At 39.6% G+C, this 16,828-nt stretch overlaps 1 protein-coding gene across 1 annotated transcript in view; it reads right to left on the bottom strand.

The window, feature by feature from the left end:
• Window positions 1-16,828, bottom strand: part of LOC124285539 (acid-sensing ion channel 4-A-like) — a 55,557-nt gene that overhangs the window by 20,360 nt on the left and 18,369 nt on the right. The window contains exons 6-7 of the mRNA XM_046721780.1: window positions 16,109-16,200; window positions 15,749-15,893 (exon numbers count right to left, since the gene is read on the bottom strand). Coding sequence (XP_046577736.1) covers window positions 15,749-15,893; window positions 16,109-16,200 — 237 coding nt within the window. The remainder of the gene's footprint in view (window positions 1-15,748; window positions 15,894-16,108; window positions 16,201-16,828) is intronic.

The following is a 16,828-nucleotide window of genomic DNA, read 5'->3' as shown; positions in this document are numbered from 1 at the left end:
CAATAGCGTTCTTGATTTTAATGAAAATGTAACATTAATAACTATTTGTAATAGTTTCTATTATCCGTGAAGGGGGAAGTGCATGGCGAAATCGCTAGGACGCAATAGCTTCGGGAAATTGTTGGTATTTTGTGTACAAGAGTGCGGACGATGACCATATGTTTATTGCTAAGTGTTCCAACCCTCATCGTATATAAGTTACTTTTATAGTTTATGGCCATCGAGATCATTAGAGAGCTATAGGCCAGATGATGGTGGTCTTCCTATGCATCAGCTCCCAGGTCTTACTTCATTGTGTTGCACGAATTGACGAGTTGTGTCCCTGTAGATTTTCCAATGTACCGTGATGCTTGAGTTTATTTACATGTTACCAGAAAAAAAAAGAAGTCCACAACAGAGCCTTCTGAGCATACGACCCTAGTCAAATTGCATGAATATACATTATGCATTTACAAATTACAGTTTTTCTTTGCCACGACTGGACAAAAAAATCACATGGCTTGGCGTGAACAGTCAATTGATAGAATCGGGACCACCATACCACCGGTAAGTAGTGCATTGGACAAAGAAAGACATCAACCGCAGGAATCCCGTCCTAAACCGACAGGGACGCAACCCATGTCCAACAGGTTGCCCAAATCGTTCGGCTTGTTACGACTAGCAAAGGGGCGTGAAGACCTATTCTACCCTTGGTCCACATGGGAGAAGAGCTACTAGTGTAAGATAAGCCCTCACCACGAGCTGGGAGACTATTCTTCACGTGTACCTGCTTCTGTCCCTCGGCAATTGTCACAGACACAGGTATACCTTTCAGGAACCAGAAATAAATGAATTACAGTATATGCAAGAATTTAATCAGTCAAAAAGTAGATATAATACATACAACTCTGTACCTACAGATAGACCCGAAGATGCTTGTGAGGCTTTAATTGGATCCTGATTAATATCTCCTCGATTACGTTCAAGCTCTATTTGCCGCAGCAGAAGCAACTGCTATATTGACAGCTCTTAAATATACCAATAGATATTTTAAATATAAACAGTATATAATACTTACAGACTCACTATGATACCTTCACAGAATATGTAAAACATTCACTTTTAATCGAAATATTTCAATTATTTAATGTTGCTAATACCACACATTGTCTGTTGTTGATTACCCTGCTATTATTTGAATTAGTTGAATTTCCAGTAACACAACGGCTAATTCAGTAGCGAAAGCAGCACTCAACAAATCTATGAACCACTTCTAGAAGTGATACCAATCAAAAGACGGTTTTTCGATGGCACCTATATATTAAATATTACTGATACCTTGGGCCGTCAGTCCAGATTTGAATAGGTCATTTTAAAACGATGCCAGTTTGGTGAATGCGAATATACTCATGAATATTTGTTGAAAGCTGAGACACCTCGGTTTTGTATCCCTTGCGATGACAGAAATCACAGTCAAGCATGCCCTGCTTTAATGTATTGATTGATTTAGATAAATATTACAATGTCAAAAGTACCTGTTTAATAGACTTAATTCTCATCGCATTTTATGAGTTTTGTTGTCTTTTTTAAATGAAATAGCTCTAAATGTTCATGAACAAACTGTCGTATTGCATAAATTAGGAGTATATGACTACTAACCGCTAATGGTCACAGCAGTGGCCTCGACTGGGATTGAAATATTGTGAAATTTTTGTCACCCTGAGAGAGAGTGTAATACCATGCCATTCACAGTATTTTACATATCTGCCATTATTTCCTTGACGAATATGTGTTTTTACAACGTTCGGCTGCATTTCTCAATATCACCATTACATAAATGGTTTGGTGTACATGCAGCTGTTGTATTATGTTTTACAGATTAAAGTATGCGGCAGAGAGGGTTCGGGTGATCCTGGCACAGTCAGTTTGGTAAGGCTCATCATCAGCCTTATCTAGTAGTGTGTTTTTCAGCTGGTTTGACCAAGATATTCTTGATCGGGTGCTGTGCCTTCCCCTGGGGCAAGTCCCATCTCCAGTAAGGTTGGTTTGACTACCGGAGGAAGGCTGACTGGGCTGCGGAGTTGAATGATGATATTCTCCTTGGCTTTCGGTAACCCAGTGTAAAACCATCTTCGGGGGGTCAGCCTTAACTGGATGATGTACGTTTAGTTCAGGGAATACAATTCCCCTATCTAGGCCCACCACGGAGAGGCGTACATCAGCAGGTCCCTGTTGTATTATTATTATAATAATAATTATTATTGTTACAGGATATTTATATAGCGCACATATCCAGGCAACAAGGCGCTGGTATTTTGTCCCTCGATCATTGGATGTCAATCTCAACGGCACATAGTTTTATTAATCTAAACTCCCTGTGGAGTATACAACTCTTGCAGCCACTAGGCGCACCGAGTTATGGTGGCTTTCTCATCCTGACGAGGAACCCATTCACAGCTGGGTGGACTGGGACATATAGCCATAGTAGTTTGTCCAAGTTCACTGCACGTGGCTGTAACCGCAACTAGGTGTTTGGCCACAATCTGGTCATATACCAACGGATTCGTGGGTTCTTTCAAGTGCACAGGGAAAAAGTGACAACACTGAAAAAGTCTGCACACAAAGTTGACTCCAAGGTTTTTACACCCGGTCACAGGTGGGCTCGATCCCGACACATCAACCTCGCTCGATCATTAGCCATCTTGCCCACCGCGCCCCCGAGTACAGCAAAGGTCCTGCATATTCAAATGGTCCCTGGAATGGTCATCAACCATTAGTTGCTGGCGATCAGGAGGCCGTTTTTTATATTGTTTGGTTCTCCATGGTAACCGTTTTGACAATAACATTCAGATATAACGTATCTGACCGTATCCAATCACCTACTGCTATCGTTTTCTGTCGTTGAATCAGGTGGTATTGAACTACAGTTTTTAACATTTTCGAAATAATAAGAGGATTTATAAACAATAATACACACACATACAAAATTAGTTCACATCGCTTATGCATGAATAATTTCTACACGTCCTTTGCCCCGTGTCCGTAAGCAGTCTCATTTCTTGTGTTGTTTGTTTAATGTCAACAGTATTACTAATCTTTACCAGACAAAACAATGTGCAAAACCTCTACTTCGTACGGTACAGCAAGTATGACCCCCATTACATCTCAGTCGACTGTTAGAGTGAGTGAGTGAGTTAAGATTTAAAGTCACATCGGCAATATTTCAGCCATATCGTGACTAAAGCAAGTTATAATTATATCAACAATTTAAGTGAAATGATAAAATTCTGCCGACGAAGGACAGTAAAATAACTAGATTATCACAGATATACATGTAAAACTAGTAATTGAATCTAAAACATTTTAACTAGAGGGGACAACACAATATAAAAATGGGCTATAGATCGCCAACAACTGAAGGTAGATCACCATACTAGGAACCATGGGGACTTACATTACTTTTGCTACCTGCATGGACCCTAGCTGGATTTACACCATCCCTTCAGCTGTTGGCGTTTATACCGAGAATTAGCCATACATTAAAATGACAAAAATGCTACGATTAAAACACCTGGTATACTTAAATACACTTGAAATGTTGTGGGACTTACGTACTCTCTCAGGAGGACAATAATTTTACAATACTTCAACCCCCTTTGAGGGTACAGCCACTAACAATCTAAGTTATTAATCAAGTCTACCAATAATTAAAATACAAATATGTACACAGCATATTATTCAAAATTCATTCATTAAGTCAATTTCTTTTAAAAAACCAAGAATTAAATGAGAATGAACAGTAGTAAAAAGATCCTTAACTGTTTTCACATTGAAGTATTTATCCCTTATGATGGAGAATTCAACACAATCAAGCAGGACATGCTTGACCGTGGTTCTCTCATCACAAGGGATACAAAACGGAGGATCCTCACCTTTCAATAGGTACGCATGCGTGTATCTAGTGTGGCCAATACGACATCGTCGCATGATGACCTCTTCAAATCTGGACTGACAACCCAAGTAAGTGTAACCGATATAGGGGTTTTATTTCATGTATGGTTTATTAATACCTACTTGGGTGTCCCACTTCTTTGCATCAGATCACGGATGTAAGTTCTAATAGCAGCTTTGTAATCAGAGTATGGGATAAGAAGTGGTGTGACAGATTTGTTGAGTGCTACCTTAGCAACAAGATCAGCCATTGTGTTCCCAGAAATGCCAACGTGGCTGGGTAACCAACAAAAGACGATGTCGCATTGGCCAGTAAGCAAGCTCATTATGCAGTTCAATAACTTCTAATATAAGTGGATGTTTACAAGAAATATTTTAATAGCCTGAAGACACGAAAGAGAATCGGAAAAGATTATGTACTGTTTATGTTTAGGATGTCGTTGAATATGTTTAAGAGCGGTTAAAGATGGCGTTTGCTTCTGCTGTAAAATATAGAACTGTTATCCGGTATTCTAGAAGATATTGTTCGGGATCCAATGACAGTGGCACATGCCACTGCGCCACCATCCTTGGACCCATCTGTAAATAAGGATTTGTATGTATTATATCTATTTCTTAATTGACTAAATTCTTGTTTATACTGTAATTCATTTGTTTCTGATTTTTTAAATGTAGCTAATGTTAGGTCAACTTGTGGCCTAAGCAATTGCCAAGGCGGAGAAGAAAGAAGACGGGAAGGCGATATAGTTTCAAGATCAATGCCGGCAGCAGAAATGAATGGTTTAATTCTTAGCCCAAGAGGCGGAACAAGAGCAGTCTTTTTGTTGTACAAATCCTCATAAAGAGGATTGAAAACACAGTTAAATGCAGGATTAGACTCGTTAGAATATAGTTTTGTTAAATACTGTAAGGATAATTTTATACGCCGTTGTGGAAGAGAAGGCTCATCGGCCTCGACATAGAGACTGTCAATAGGAGAAGTTCGAAAGGACCCAAGACAAAGTCTCAGGCCTTGGTGGTGGACAGAATCTAAAAGTTGAAGGTTGCTTTTGCAGGCTCCACCATATACGATGGAGCCATAATCAAGTTTTGAGCGAACCAATGATCGATATAGATGGAGGAGAGTGGCTTGATCCCCTTCCCACTTAGAATTTGAAACGACTTTCAATAAATCAAGGGCACCCATGAAAGGCCACCTCCTCGTGGTGGGTGCTGGGTCACGCTAAGCGCCCTTCAACCCCCCGTTGTGGACCCGGGGGGGATATTTTGGTCCACCAACCCGTTTGCCGTGGGTTGCGCCCCTGTGTCGGTGGAGGACGGGAGGCTGGTGGTTGAGGGCACTGGTTCCAGGAACAGTGTTCCTTTGCCCAACACACCACTTCGCCCCTTACTTCACCTAGACGGGTGGTTGAATGGGCCCGGTTCAACCAATCGGCTGGTCATGCCAAGCTCTGTGTATTATTGTTTTACACAAAATACTTCAACCTTTTAACATGTTTTGACAAAAGTCTTGGCCAAATAATCTATCACTTGCATTTCAAGCGTATCGTTACTAATTTTGAAATTTGCCTAGAGTCATATATACCCAGTAAGCGGTGGCTCATGGGCCAATCCGGTAGGACATATCTTTTCAAGATGTTCTCCTGCTTGAGTATACCCTCCTGGTATCCTTGGTGCCGTCTGTTGGAGGCCCACAGACATAAGGCATCGTCCTTGTTGACACTCCATGGTGGGTGGGGAGCTAGGAGGGTGAATTATATTTAATATAAACATGGCACCCCCACTCAAAAAAAGATCGTATGAATCTGATGATTCAGTTTCGTCCGAGGATGAGACTCCTCCAATTGTTGTTAATCCTGATAATTGGTCTCGCTTTTTAGTCATGTCTTCACCGAATGATGGTCCACTGAAATTGAATCCTTTTGCCATTGCAAAGGCATAGAAGTCTGGCTGGCGACGTAAAAGAAATTAAAAAGCTGCGTTCTGGCTGTCTACTGATTGAATGCAAAAAGCAGATTCAGTCACAAATCCTACTGTCAACAAAGTCATTAGCGAATGTTGCCGTGACGGTTTCACCTCACAGGACCCTCAACAGCAGTAAAGGCATTGTCCGAGATGTAGGCCGTTGCCTTTCAGACATGGATGAGGATGATATTGTTTCGGAATTATGCTCACAAGGAGTTACAGCTGTTAAACGCTTTTCTTCCAAGAGAGACAATGAAATTATTAAGACCAACACATATTTATTTACATTCGGTCTTCCATCATGACCAGACTCACTCAAAGCTGGATACTGTCATTTAAGGGTGGATGCTTACATCCCCAATCCCCTTAGGTGCTACAGATGTCAACGGTATGGTCATGCTTCAAAGTCATGCCACAACACGGCTGCCTGTTATCGATGTGGTGGCAAATGTGAGGATAGTAAACTCTGCGTAAAAGCTCCTTCATGTGTAAACTGCTCAGGAAATCATCCATCGTCTTCTAGAGACTGCCCTACATGGGAGTTTCAGTCCAAAGTTTCAAAAGTCAAACATGACCGCAATATCACCTTTTTAGAAGCGAAGAAATATGTTCTGGCTCATGAAAAACCAGGCCCATCTTACGCGGCCGCTGCTTCTGCCTCGGTTCCAAATGTTCTTGTTTCTAGACCTGTTTCATGCCATTCGGTTGCTTGCCAGACTGAATACACGTGGCTTGAGTCCTCGACTCCAGTGCAGGCTAAACGTCATCAACAATCATCATGTTCTGCTTCATCCCAGACTGAAAATCACTCTACAGTGGTTTCAACGTCACCATTGGCTCCAACGTTGATATCACAACCATCTCCTGTTGTGAAGAAGAATAATACAAAACATGATAATTCAGATCGTATACCGAAGGGTCAGCGTGGCCCTGTACAGATACATAACAGATTTCAATCTTTGGAGGACATGGAAGTCTCTCCTCTCTCCCATCGGCGCAACAGAAGTAAGTCGCCTAGAAAAGGGAAAAATAGATCTCCCGTGCATCCACCTATATGATGAGCATTTCCAGTTCACTAATTCAGTGGAATTGCAGAGGTCTCAGGACCAATGTTAATGATTTACACTTATTAATACAAGATTATAAGCCGTCAGCAATATGTCTACAGGAGACGTATTTAAAAGAAACTGACAACTTTCACTTACGTCAGTACAATGCTTACCATTCATTCTCTCCACCAGGGACAAAAGCAACTGGTGGATCTTCTATTTTTGTAAAACAGGGTGTGATCCACAGCCCTGTTTTAATTCATACCAATCTTCAGGCTGTCGCAATTCGGATAACTCTGCACATTGTTTTTACCGTGTGCTCTCTTTACATTCCTCCATCGTCGACGCTTCAACTAACTGATCTTCAAGCACTGTATGATCAACTTCCAAAACCGTGTATCATAATGGGCGATTTAAATGGCCACAACCCACTTTGGGGCAGTGTACACACATGCAAAAAAGGTAAGTTACTTGAAGATTTCATTTCAAATAATGACTTATGCATTTATAACGATGGTTCACATACTTATTTACATCCTGGTACAGGTACATATTCTAATCTTGATTTGTCACTCACTGACTCAAACCTCCTGAATGAATTTGAATGGTCCGTCCATGACGACCTCTGTGGAAGTGATCACTTTCCTACAATTCTAACACCTGTAACCCCATCTGATGTTCCTCCGTCATCCAGATGGAATTTTAAGAAGGCTAATTGGCCTTTATATGAATCTCTGTGCTGAAAAAACTTAAACCTGAAATTTTCACTGATGTTGCTGACGCTATAACATGTTTTCTGATGAACTGCATAACATAGCCAATGAGTGTATCCCTAAGTCCTCTGTCAATCCACACATAGAAAGCCATGGTTTAACGACGAATGCAAACAGGCAAGGAAGGCAAGGAAGAAAGCTGAGCATTATTTCCGTCGCCATCCTATGGTCCATAATTTAGACAAATTTAGAATTTTAAATGCTAAAGCACGTCGTACTTTTAAGCAAAAAAAACGCCACTCTTGGCGAAACTATGTCTCAAAAATCAATTACGCGCACACCTATATCAAGGTGTGGAATATGATCAAGAAAATCAAGGGTAAGGGCTCTAAATCTAGCATTCACCATCTCAAAGATGGGAATCAGTTTATTGACTGATAAATCAGATATTGCAAATAAACTTGGTGAGACGTTGGCCAAACATTCTTCCTCATCTAATTATGTACCTACATTCCAAAATTATCAAAGGCAGCAGGAAAAGAAATCTATTAATTTCAATTCAGATAATGGGGAAGACTACAATGAAACCTTTTCGATACATGAGCTACATACTGCACTTGATCAGGCTCATGATACTGCTTCAGGGGCTGATAACATACATTATCAACTCCTGAAGCACTTACCAGAAGCATGTTTAGAGACTCTCTTATCCATTTTTGATGATATTTGGACATCTGGAAAATTTCCTTCGTCGTGGCGCGATGCTATAATTGTGCCCATCCCTAAACCTGGACGTGATCATACTGATCCTTCCAATTACAGACCAATTTCACTGACTAGCTGCGTTTGCAAAACCATGGAACGCATGATCAACAATCGACTTGTTTGGTACTTGGAAACCAGCAACCTGATAACTAATATACAATGTGGTTTCCGTAACAACCGTAGTACCATCGATCACTTAGTGCGTTTAGAAGCTTTTGTAAAAAATGCCATAATTAATAAACAGCATGCAGTGTCGATCTTTTTCGATTTAGAAAAAGCATACGACACGACATGGAAACATGGGATTTTAAAGGATTTACATGCCTTTGGATTACGCGGCCGTTTGCCTCAATTTATATCCAACTTTTTAAATAACAGGCAATTTCAAGTCCGAGTGGGTTCAACCCTGTCTGACCATTATAATCAGGATCAGGGTGTCCCGCAAGGCAGTATTTTGTCTGTAACATTGTTTAGTGTCAAGATCAACAGTTTATCAAAGGTTTTAAACGATTCAATTGATGGATCACTTTTTGTGGATGATTTTAATATTTCTTGTCGTGGTAAAAATATGCATACCATTGAACGGCAAATGCAGATGTGTTTAAACAAAATTAATAAATGGTGTCTTGAAAACGGGTTTAAATTTTCTAAATCCAAAACTAATTGTATACACTTCTGCCGTAAATACAAACCGCATAAAGACCCTGAACTATCTTTAAATGGCACACCCATCAAAGTTGTGAAGGAGGCCAAGTTCTTGGGCCTTATTTTTGATTCACATTTAACTTTTCTGCCACACATTAAGTCACTTAAAGCTAAATGCCTGAAGGCACTTGATCTGTTAAAAGTCGTTTCAAATTCTAAGTGGGGAAGGGACCAAACTACCCTACTACACCTATACAGATCTCTCATCCGTTCAAAACTTGATTATGGCTCCATTGTATACGGTGGAGCCTGTAACAGCAACCTTAAATTACTTGATTCTATCCATCACCAAGGTCTAAGGCTTTGTCTTGGATCTTTTAGAACTTCTCCTATTGCCAGTCTTTACGTCGAGGCTGATGAGTCATCTCTTAACCAACGCCGTATAAAATTATCCTTGCAGTATGTAACTAAACTATATTCTAACGAGTCAAATCCTGCATTTAATTGTGTTTTTAATCCTCTCTATGAGGATTTATACAACAAAAAGTCTTCTCTTCTTCCGCCTCTTGGACACAGAATTAAACCATTCATTTCTGCTGCCGGCATTGAGCTGGAAAATATAGCTCCTTCCCGTCTTCTTTCTTCTCCGCCTTGGCAATTGGTTAGGCCACAAGTTGACCTAACATTAACAGCATTTAAAAAAGCAGAAACTAATGAATTACAGTATAAACAAGAATATCATCAATTAAAAAGTCAATATAATACATATAAATCCTTATTTACAGATGGATCCAAGGATGGTGGCGCGGTGGCATGTGCCACTGTCATTGGATCCAGAACAATATCTTCTCGTTTACCAGATAGCAGCTCTATTTTTACAGCAGAAGCAAACGCCATCTTAACAGCTCTTAAATATATTAATAAACACCGTAAATATCAACAATATATCATCTTTTCAGATTCTCTTTCTTGTCTTCAGGCTATTAAAAATATTTCTTGCAAACATCCACTTTTATTAGAAATTATTGAATTGAATAATGAGCTTGCTACTGGCCAGTGCGACATCGTCTTTTGTTGGTTACCCAGCCACGTTGGCATTTCTGGGAATACCATGGCTGATCTTGCTGCCAAGACAGCACTCAACAAATCTGTGACACCACTTCTTATTCCATACTCTGATTATAAAGCTGGCATTAGAACTTACATCCGTGATCTGATGCAGAAGAAGTGGGACGTCCAAGTAGGTATTAATAAATTACATGCAATAAAACCCTATATTGGTTACACCTACTTGGGTTGTCAGTCCAGATTTGAAGAGGTCATTATGCGACGATGTCGCATTGGCCATACCAGATATACTCATGAATATTTATTGAAAGGCGAAGATCCTCCGTTTTGTATCCTTGTGATGATGAAGGATCACAGTCAAGCATGTCTTGCTTGACTGCATTGAATATTCCATCACAAGGGATAAGTATTTTAATGTCAAAACATTGAAAGATCTTTTAATAATGTTAGTTCTCATTTAGTTATTGCCTTTTAAAAGAATTAGATTTGTTAACAGATTTGTAAATAGCTAAATATTTTATTATTGGAAGTTTGAATTAGTAACATAGATTGTTAGTGGCTGTATCCTCGAGGGGGGGTTAAAGTACTGTAAAATTATTGTCCTCCTGAGAGGGTACGTAAGTCCCAAAACATTCAAAGTCAATTTAAATTTTCCGTTTTTTAATCGTAGAATATTTGTAATTTTAATGTATGGCTAGATATGTCTTAATTGCTAACGGCTGAGGGGATGATATAAATCCAGCTAGGGCCCATGCAGGAAGCAAATGTACTGTAAGTCCCCATGGTCCCTAGTATGGTGATCTACCTTCAGTTGTTAGCGATCTATAGCCCATTTTTAGATTGTGTTGTCCCCTATGGTTAAAATGTTTTAGATTCAATTACTAGTTTTACATATATATATCTGTGATACTCTAGTTGCTTTACTGTCCTTCGATGACAGGTTTTATAATATATACATATTCCATTACAATGTAAAATGTTCTCGTCACGATATGGCTGAAATATTGCCGATGTGACGTTAAATATTAACTCACTCACTCACTCAATAAATCAAGTGCCTTCATGCATTTAGTTTTAAGGGGATTTAATATGCGGAAGAAAGGTTAAATGAGAATCAAATATTAAACCCAAGAACTTGGCCTCCTTTACAACTTTGATGGGAGTGCCATTGAGAAACAGTTCTGGGTCTTTATGCGGTTTATATTTTCTACAAAAATGTATACAATTAGTTTTTGATTTAGAAAATTTAAATCCGTTTTCAAGACACCATTTATTTATTTTATTTAAACACAGCTGCATTTGCCGTTCAATAGTATGCATATTCTTACCACGACAAGAAATATTAAAATCATCCACAAATAGAGATCCATCAATTGAATCATTTAAAACCTTTGACAAACTGTTAATCTTGATACTAAATAAAGTGACCGACAAAATACTGCCTTGAGGGACACCCTGATCCTGATTATAATGGTCAGACAGGGTAGAACCCACTCGGACTTGAAATTGCCTGCCTCTTAAAAACTGTGATATAAAAAAGAGGTAAACGCCCCTCAAACCAAAATCATGTAAATCCTTCAAAATGCCATGCTTCCAGGTGGTATCGTATGCTTTCTCGAGATCAAAGAATATCGATACGGCATGTTGTTTATTTACGATTGCATTTTTAACAAAAGGATTCTAAACGTACCAAATGATCAATGGTACTACGATTTTTCCTGAAACCACATTGAATATTTGTTATAAGGTTATTGGTTTCAAGATACCAAGTTAATCTATTATTCACCATACGTTCCATGGTTTTACAGACACAGCTAGTGAGAGATATTGGTCTGTAATTAGACGGATCTGTATGATCCTTGCCAGGTTTTGGTATTGGTACTACAATGGCATTACGCCACGAGGGAGGAAAATTTCCGGACGTCCATATTTGGTCAAATATATCTAAAAGTGTCATCAGACATGGTTCAGGTAAGTGTTTCAGTAGCTGGTTATGGATATGATCATCACCCGCTGCAGTGTCATGAGCTTGCTCAAGAGCAGTATGTAGCTCATATAATGAAAACACTTCATTATAATCTTCACCGTTATTTGATTCGAAATTAAGTTTAGTCTTTTCCTGTTGTTTCTGGTATCTCTGAAACTCAGGGACATAATTTGCCGATGAAGAATTTTTGGCAAGAGTTTCGCCAATTTTATCTGCAATTTTAGACTTGTCAGTAATTAAATTATCACCATCTTTAAGATGATGAACAGCAGATTTGGAACCTTTGCCTTTAATTCTTTGAACCATGTTCCATACTCTGGACATTGGCGTACGTGAATTAATTTTGGAGACATAATTTCTCCAAGATTGTCGTTTGTTTTGTTTAAAGGTACGACGCGCCTTTGCATTGAGTATTTTAAATTTATTTAGGTTATGGACAGTTGGATGATGGCGGAAATAACGCTCTGCCTTTTTCCGCGCTTTTCTCGCTTGCCTACAGTCTGTATTAAACCATGGTTTCCGTACATGGGGAGTCGTAGAGGACTTTGGTATACACTCATCAGCTATTTTATTTAAGACGTCAGAATAAACCTCAATAGGATCAGTTATATCACTGAAATATTCAGTTTTTAGTTTAGATGTGGACAAAGTTTGAAATAGGGGCCAGTCCGCCTTGGAAAAATTCCATCTTGTATAAGATGTAGAATCAGAGGGATAAATTTCTGATAGGATAGTTGGAAAGTGGTCACTTCCACAGAGATCATTGTGGACTGACCAATGAAATTCATTGAGGAGGTTAGAGTCTGCAAGAGACAAATCTAAAGAAGAGTAAGTGCCGGTTGCAGGATGCAAAAAAGTGCTGGAATCGTCATTATATATACACAAGTCATTATTGGATATAAAATCTTCCAGTATTTTACCTTTAGTGTTCGTGCTTGTACCACCCCAGATTGGGTTATGACCATTGAGATCACCCATTAGAATACAGGGTGTCGGAAGTTGGTCATAGAGGGCTTGAAGATCAGACTGCTGGAGTATTGAAGAAGGCGGAATATACAGAGAGCACAATGTAAAGGTAACGTGAAGCGTGAGTCTAACTGCAACAGCTTGGAGATTAGTTGTAAGTGCCACAGGACTATGGATAACATCCTGTTTAACAAGTATTGAAGAGCCGCCGGTGGCCCTGTCACCTGGAGGTGAAAAACAATGATAGGTATCGAACTGACGTAAATTAAATGTATCTGTCTGTTTCAGATAGGTTTCCTGAAGACAGAATGCTGAAGGTGTAAAATCTTGGACTAATAGCTGTAATTCATTAAAATTAACCCTTAGTCCTCTACAATTCCACTGTATTATATTTTGGAAAAACTATCTTTTTGGTGGGTTGATTGGGGATCTACCCCGCACTGTCTTGGAGGGCGACAAGCTATGTGCCCTTGGGTGGATGCTATCAGACACATCCATATCCTCTAGTGACCCGAATTTATTATACATCCTTATCTGATCTGACCCTTTGGGTGCTCGATCTGGTTTTTGAAGTTTCTGCTCTTGATTTGATTTTGGTCTTTCCGGTGTGTTTCTCTTTTCTTTCACGCTGAGAACTAGTTGGTGGAATAGAAGCTGGTGGAATAGGAGATGATTGTCCCTGCGAGAGGGTTTGCTGTGCAGGAAGTGATTTCTCCGTCTGAGTAGACTGATCAGGAGAAAAGCGTTTGGGAGCGTCAGAGTTCACCCATGTCAAGTCTGTTTGGCAGGAGTGTGAGGAAGTAAGAATAGTGGTTGTTGAAGAACTTTCTTTATGGGTTGGTACGGTTGATGTGCTGGCGATGGAGGCATAGGTTTCAGTATGTTCTGTAGAAAGAACTAACTTTTTTGCTTCAGCAAAGCTGATATTTCTGGTATATTTAATCCTGTTTATTTCCATCTGCTTTTTCCACATAGGACAATCTTTAGAAAAAGATGAATGACTACCGTTGCAGTTGGCGCATTTGTTATAACTATTGTCACAATCTTCTGTTACATGTGTATTCTCAGCACAGTGAGCACATGTAACAGACAATGTGCAGTTATTCACACCATGTCCATACTTTTGGCATTTAAAACACCGCAGAGGAGTGGGAATGTACATATCAACGTTCACATTGCAATAACCAGCCTTGATTGATTTTGGAGGATTTGGCGCGGAAAACGAAAGAGATAAGTGTTTGTTGGTACAGTTTCATTATTTTACGGGTGGTAAATCTTCTGACAAATAACACTCCTTGGTCCTTCATCTCAGATACGATATCAATCTCCGTCATATCTGCAAAGAGACGATCTCTGTCTCGTACAATCCCTTTGCTAGTGTTTAAGGTTCTATGAGCAGAGACCAGAACGGGAACACCAACAAACATATCTGTCGATAGCAGGTTCGTTGCCTGTGCTTTCCTGTTGCATTCAATTAAAAGTGATCCTGAACGCAAGCGCTTAACGGTCTTCACTTCTCCTGCTATGCCATAAACACCTTTTGAAATGGCAAAAGGATTCAGTTTAAAGGGAGTCTTATCCAAGGTTTCAACAATCAAGAAACGTGGCCAGTAATCAACTGTAGTGGAGGGTCGTTGGTCATCATCGTTGTCAAGAGGACGTTTTGTTTTCTTAGAGGGGGTTTCGTATTCCATGGCGAGTATATATTGATTCATCATCCGAGCTCCCTACCCACCACGGAGTATCATAAAGACAATGCTTATAACAAGTGGATTTCCGACTTGCAGCACCAAGGATACCCGGATGATATACTCAAGCGGAATAATTAACAAGTAATTAATCCACCAGATTGGCCCATGAGCCACTGCCTTCTGGACATAGGACTCTAGGCAAAACACTAAATTATAGTTACTTGATCGAAATGCAAATATATTATCATAAAATTAAGACAACTAACAAAAATTCAATAGTTTCAAAATCAAAATTTTGTATAACAAACATGCATGTACAGGGCTTAGCATGACCAGCCGATTGGTTGAACCGGGCCCATTCAACCACCCGTCTAGGTGAAGTAAGGGTCGAAGTGGTGTATTGGGCAAAGGAACGCTGTTCCTGGAACCCTTGCCCTCAACCACCAGAATCCCGTCCTCCACCGACACAGGGGCGCAACCGACTGTTAGAACAAGCATTAAATATAGTGATATAGAAACATGCATGGATATTCACACTTGGACCTGTGAGCAAGACTAATAATCCTGGGACCACGCATGCCATGGAGTATCACGAAAGCTACTAGCTCTTGCTGTCTCTACAACATGCAGCCGAAGATTGACAATAGCAGCACCATAACTTAATACCCTCTTTTATCCAACCAGCCAGCCCTCAACATTTCTGTAGCAATCATATCTTTTATATCTACTAGTTATCTATTATAACCACAAATTACAATCAAAGCCTTGGCACCATCCAACATAGTTTGTCACTTTATCGATCTTCATGCTCTTAGCTGCGTAACTATATCATATCTTGTATATTATGTTCGATGGTGACAACACCAAAACTAAATCATCGAATTGAAAAGAACGAAAGAATATAAAAGGGAATCCGATCCGGTCGTCAATGACAACATCCACTAACACGACGTGCATATTCTTCAGTACTTCAAAGGTTTGATTTGTTTGACTTCGTCACCGCGCTTACATCTTCTGAAGATGGACAGACAGACAATGAGTAGGAACTCTCCAAGTTCTGTGACAGTCAAGATACTAGCTCCGAGACAGATGCCCATTTGGCCTCCCAGGTTTCCTGGCAACATAAAAACGTCAATGTGTTGAGCTAAAAATACTTTAATTTGAAGACTGTCTATCGCAGTTAAATTGACGTAAAAGGCATACGTTTGACTGTCCAAACACAGTCAAACAATACGCAAAGAACAGGATCATACCGTCATATATGTAACTACCTGATGTAACTTCGTAAGTAATTCCGTTGGAAACACTGGATGTCATGAGTGAACTCACCAATCAGAGTCTCCGTTGTATATTTCGGACTTTGCTCTGTCGACTGGACGATCAGGTCCTCATAGAAAAGTCTTATCTCGAGAAGGTTCTTTCTGAAATGACAGTATTCATGTATGTAGTTGGGAAAGGTTTATCATAAAACGCTCGAACGTTGTGAATCAAAGTGTGTTCTATTGTATTTTGACAAGGACTACATTTTTTCTAACAATGGCAAATGCAAAACATGTAAAAGCTGCCATCCAACAATGGATTCAAGGTGTAGACTGCATTGATTTATATTCAGAGCTCACGGTAGGGTTTTCTTGAAATGGTAGTTTTTGTCTTTGCTGTAATTAATGAACTTATCTCAAAACATTCGAAAGGTGTGAGACAAAGTCTTTGTGTTTGCCTAACGACGGCAAATATAAACTACAACGTACATTCTGATCTGCTGTCATAGTGAGTGAGTGAGTGAGTGAGTTATTATTTAACGTCACATCTGCAATATTTCAGCCATATCTGCCGTCATAGATCTTTGAACGAGACACACGTGTGTCAACAGATGACGTAAGAATCAACGCTTCAATACTCCCCATCATTGCACTATTAATTACACTGCCAAAGTATATAGAGCTAAACATGAGTCATTCAGATGTCAGATGTAAACTAGACATCATTCTAAGCTTCCTGGACTATAATTACACGATTATTACACTATATTCACGACTTCCTACACTACCA

Source organism: Haliotis rubra, unplaced genomic scaffold (genome assembly GCF_003918875.1).
Source record: "Haliotis rubra isolate DU_JTF1 unplaced genomic scaffold, ASM391887v1 Scf362, whole genome shotgun sequence".
Lineage (NCBI taxonomy): Eukaryota > Metazoa > Mollusca > Gastropoda > Lepetellida > Haliotidae > Haliotis > Haliotis rubra.
This window is presented reverse-complemented; position numbering and strand designations above follow the sequence as displayed.